The sequence below is a fragment of the Antrostomus carolinensis genome, unplaced genomic scaffold (genome assembly GCF_000700745.2).
Source record: "Antrostomus carolinensis isolate BGI_N321 unplaced genomic scaffold, ASM70074v2 scaffold30778, whole genome shotgun sequence".
NCBI classification, from domain to species: Eukaryota; Metazoa; Chordata; class Aves; order Caprimulgiformes; family Caprimulgidae; genus Antrostomus; species Antrostomus carolinensis.
The window spans coordinates 50-4333 of NW_010332903.1; the positions used below are offsets into that span (position 1 = coordinate 50).

Here is a 4284-nt window from a genome sequence, read left to right on the forward strand (position 1 = left end):
ACCGGAGCTGAGAGCTCGGGCGGGGGTTCGGGGCTGTTCCCATCCCCGGAGCAGAGATAAGCGTCGCTCCCGGCCTGCAGGAAACTCCCCAAAACATGAAACCTGCGTTGCAGAAAATAAACCATTCCTGCAAGGCGGGTTCCTGGCAGGGTTTAGCTCTTACCAAATTCAATGCCCCCATTTGCGCCGAGGATGGACAAACCGGAGCTGAGAGCTCGGGCGGGGGTTCGGGGCTGTTCCCATCCCCGGAGCAGAGATAAGCGTCGCTCCCGGCCTGCAGGAAACTCCCCAAAACATGAAACCTGCGTTGCAGAAAATAAACCATTCCTGCAAGGCGGGTTCCTGGCAGGGTTTAGCTCTTACCAAATTCAATGCCCCCATTTGCATAGAATTATAAAATTGTTTGGTCGGAAAAGTCCTGAAATCACGGAGTCCACGTGTACCTGTCCCCCACTAACCCCGATCTCCCAGCACCCCATCTACCCCGCTTTTAAACACACTTATTTTTTTTAAACATCCTTTTTTTTGAGTGACTTTAAGGTAAATCAGTCACATCTGGTGCAGCTGGAGAGCCGGGGTGGGGCAGTGGGAGGCAGGCGGTCGTGCCAGGATACCAGCATTCATCCCAACTGATGACTCAGGGACTCTGAAGTGAAAAAACGTGATAAAAAAGGCTCCAGCTGGGAGAGCAGGGCCGGGGGTGAGGCAGCAGCCGCCGCTGACGTGAGAAACGCAGCCCTTGCGTACGGGCGCTGCGAGGCACGCGAAAAATTCTCCACGAGGGTTTATCGGTCACTGGGACAACTTACAAATGAAGCAGCGATTCTGCCACCAGCTCCTCTCCCTGACTGATGCTCTTTGGGGTCAGCTTTGACCTGAGACCTCGAGAGATGGAGACTCGAGATAAATTTGTTGTGATATTCAGAGACTGGAAAGAATGGCTGCGTGGGGAGAGGAGTTTTCACACCGTGTGTCCCCGCGATGCTCTAGGGAGGCATCAGGGTGAAGAGCACAGACTGCTCCATCCTGCACCGAGCTGTGGGATGAACACCCCTACACCAAGGCTGCAAAACCCATCCCTGAGCGTGGTTTAAATAAATCAGGTCTAAAAATGAGTTCCCGCAGATGCCCTGAAGTCACCTCGCTTCCCTCCCGCTGCCGGGGGGTTGAGTGTTTCCAAAACCGACCGCAAAACCGACGGCAGCAGCAGCAGCAGCAGCAGCTTGTCACGCAGGAGTCAAGGAGGCGGCTGCTGCAAATAAACACAACCCCTCAAGAAATCAATTCCCTCCCCACTCCCAGCCACGCCGGACCCTTCAAAGCTCAAAGAACACAAGTGGCAGAAGAAACCCAGCCAAGATAATAGAATCCGTCTGTGTTAAACCGAACACCCCAGAACTGCGCGTGGAGAAGTACAAGGACGTGACAGACAGGACAGGGATGTGCATGCCGGGGGGAAGGCAATTCCAGCCTCCTCCTCCTCCTCCTCCTCCTCCTCCTGCTCCCCGCATGGCCATGTGCTGCTCATCCTGCCAGAGGATGTGGAGATGTCGTTGCTCACGCTCAGCCTTCGGAGGCCAGATGCTTTCCACCTTTCCATCCTGCTCCTTCCCTTTCGACGCCGGCAGACGCGAGGGCAGAGGCTCAGCACGGATGGTGCAGGGAGGGAGAAATCGCTCTCGGTGTCGGATGAGGGTAATTGGGAGGAGGGTCCTGGCTGGTGACCGTGTAACAGTGATCACAGAATCACACAATGTCAGGGACCTCGGAAGATCATCCAGTCCAACCCCCCTGCCAGAGCAGGAACCTAAGTGATGTCACGGAGCACTTGTTTTTGGCAAGGACAGACTCCATGCTGCTTTGAGAAGCGCAGAGGCGATCAGGGATGGGGATCTTTGAGGACTGAAGTGGCACAAGCTGCTGGAGTCCCCTCTCAGAGACGCGATGGCCTTGCAGAGCCTTCAGACCACAGCACTGCAGCCAAGAGACCCAGATCCTCCTCCACGGTGACACCAGCAACAAGCCAAACCCCAGCGCTAAGCGGGCAGCCCGGGGGTCGGAGCAAATCCCTCATCCAGGAGAAGGAAGTGAATGACCAGCCACCCCTCCCCGCTGCTGGAATGAAGCAGCTTGTGCAGAGCAGTGCTGCATCCAGGCACCTTCTTCCCCTGAAACGCCAAAACAGGGGTTCCCAAAGGGAGGGCCCCTTCTTACCTCCCCAGGCAGAGACCTGAGCACCAGCAAGCAGGACTCGCTCTAGTTCAGCGCTTTCATGGAGTGAGAGGGGTTAGGAAGGTTTCACCTTAAACTATAACAAAGACTTACCCACTCCAGCCAGCTGCGCTGAGACCACAGCAGCCCAGAGAGAGGCAAAGCAAAGCAGGGGTTAATTTGGGCAAGGCTCACTTTGGAAAGCACTTGAAGAGGTTTCCACACCTCATGGTTGCAGCAAATCACGGGGGAACCCCCCCAACACCCCAAGAAGCTGTTCAAGCCATATAATCTATTAAACAATTAGAGTATTAAACAATTGCTTCAGTGTTAGCTTCTGTCTTGAAATTTCCAGTTAGCTTTTCCCCACACCCTGAACCTCAGCACCACTCCACCAGCCCAACGCCAGGCACTGAGGTTTGACGTGCTCCCACTGAGGTCAGGCTATCGATTTCACCGCGGTTATTGGGGGAGGAAGGGGAAGGATCACTGCGCGGTAGAAATCATCTGCTACAGGAGGAAAAATCCAAGTTTCCCTAGGCCTAGGAGGAAGGTAATGGTTTCGTGTAAACGGGTAAGGCAAGAGGCCTATCGGAGATCCATCAGCACCACGTCTCGCTCGACTACTGACACGTGATTGCAGGTCTGGAAGAGAAAGAGGTGACAGGGCATCATTCAGATGTTCCCACAGCTCAGACTGAGTCTCTCAAACCTCCTGACACAACCTGAACCCAGTGTCCTTCACAGAACAGCCCTCTTGGACCAGGAACCAGTGCCCTGCCCAGGGCCACACAGAGACCAGGGCAGGACACAAATACAGAATCACAGAATGGCGTCAACTGGAAAAGCCCTTTCAGGTCACTGAGTCCAACCACAAACCCAACACTGACCAGTCCCTGACTAGCCCATGTCCCTCAGCACTGTGTCTACACGACTCTTCAATCCCTCCAGGGATGGGGACTCCACCACTGCCCTGGGCAACCCCTTCCAATGCCTCAGAACCCTTGCAGCAAAGAAATTCTTCCTCACATCCCATCTCAACTGCCCTGGGCACAACTGGAGCCCATTTCCTTGGTCCTTGGTTGAACAGACCCACCCCCACCTCTCTCCACCCTCCTCCAAGGGACTTGCACAGAGCCAGAAGGTCTCCCCTCAGCCTCCTTTTCTCCAGGCTCAACAACCCCAGTTCCCTCATCCGGGAACTCATCCCACTCGTGCTCCAGACCCTTCCCCAGCTCCGTTGCCCTTCTCTGGACATGATCCAGCACCTCCATGTCCTTCTTGGAGTGAGGGAAATCTCTCTCTCTCTCTCTCTCTCTCAAATACAAGCCTTTGCTGCTGTCTTGACCTGCTTCTGCAGAGAAGTGCTCTGTATTGCACCTCCAACAGGTGCAAACAAGTCAGAAAGCTTTTGCATCTCAACTCTAGGAAGAGACAAGCCCCTGCCAGGCTGACTGTCCTGCCCCAGCTCACAGCCTGGCACCTCGACACAGATATAAATTCAAGTGAAGTGTCTGATATGTCAGTGAACAGTCCTGCAGCCCCCGCTGCCTTGTGGGGTGACTTACAGTGAAGAGAGGAGGCTCTTTGGGGTGCGGATGGAATCCTTTCTGCCGGCAGGAAGAGATCTCCTCCAGGCCATGCTCTGTCAGCTTGAAAAACCCCGTCCTAGAGCAAATAAACACAAGCTCTGTGTAGCTCAAGTCTCTGCAAATAAAAGCACTTCTTTCTGTGTCTGAAGGAGCCCACTTGAGTCTGCTCCTCTTGAGATACACAGTGTGGGGACGTTCCTCTGCCCAGGACACTCCTCTCCCCAGGTCTGTGGCTGCAGACTGGTCTCCTTCCATAGGTGGGCAACCACAGCCCAGACATGACCCGCCCTGAACCATCTCTGAAGAGCTGCTGAAAAAAAATGCTCTTCCAGCCTCTTCTGGCAAAACTTTAATTATATGACTTGATATTTTATTCTCCCACCAGGAATCCAATAGAAGAAGGTTTCATGGTAAACAGCCCTCCAGCACCTTCTGAAGAGGCCAGACCTCCTGCCCAACCTTTTGGTTGGGCAGCACAGGC

The 4284-nt window shown here is 54.3% G+C and overlaps 1 protein-coding gene across 1 annotated transcript in view; it reads right to left on the bottom strand.

Annotated features, from left to right (window-relative positions):
* Window positions 1-2706: 2706 nt before the first annotated feature.
* Window positions 2707-4284, bottom strand: part of STAMBP (STAM binding protein) — a gene marked incomplete at its 5' end in the record, with an annotated part of 6495 nt that continues 4917 nt past the window's right edge. Inside the window, 2 exons of the mRNA XM_010173691.1 lie at window positions 2707-2856; window positions 3780-3879. Of these exons, the coding sequence (XP_010171993.1) occupies window positions 2800-2856; window positions 3780-3879 (157 nt within the window). The remainder of the gene's footprint in view (window positions 2857-3779; window positions 3880-4284) is intronic.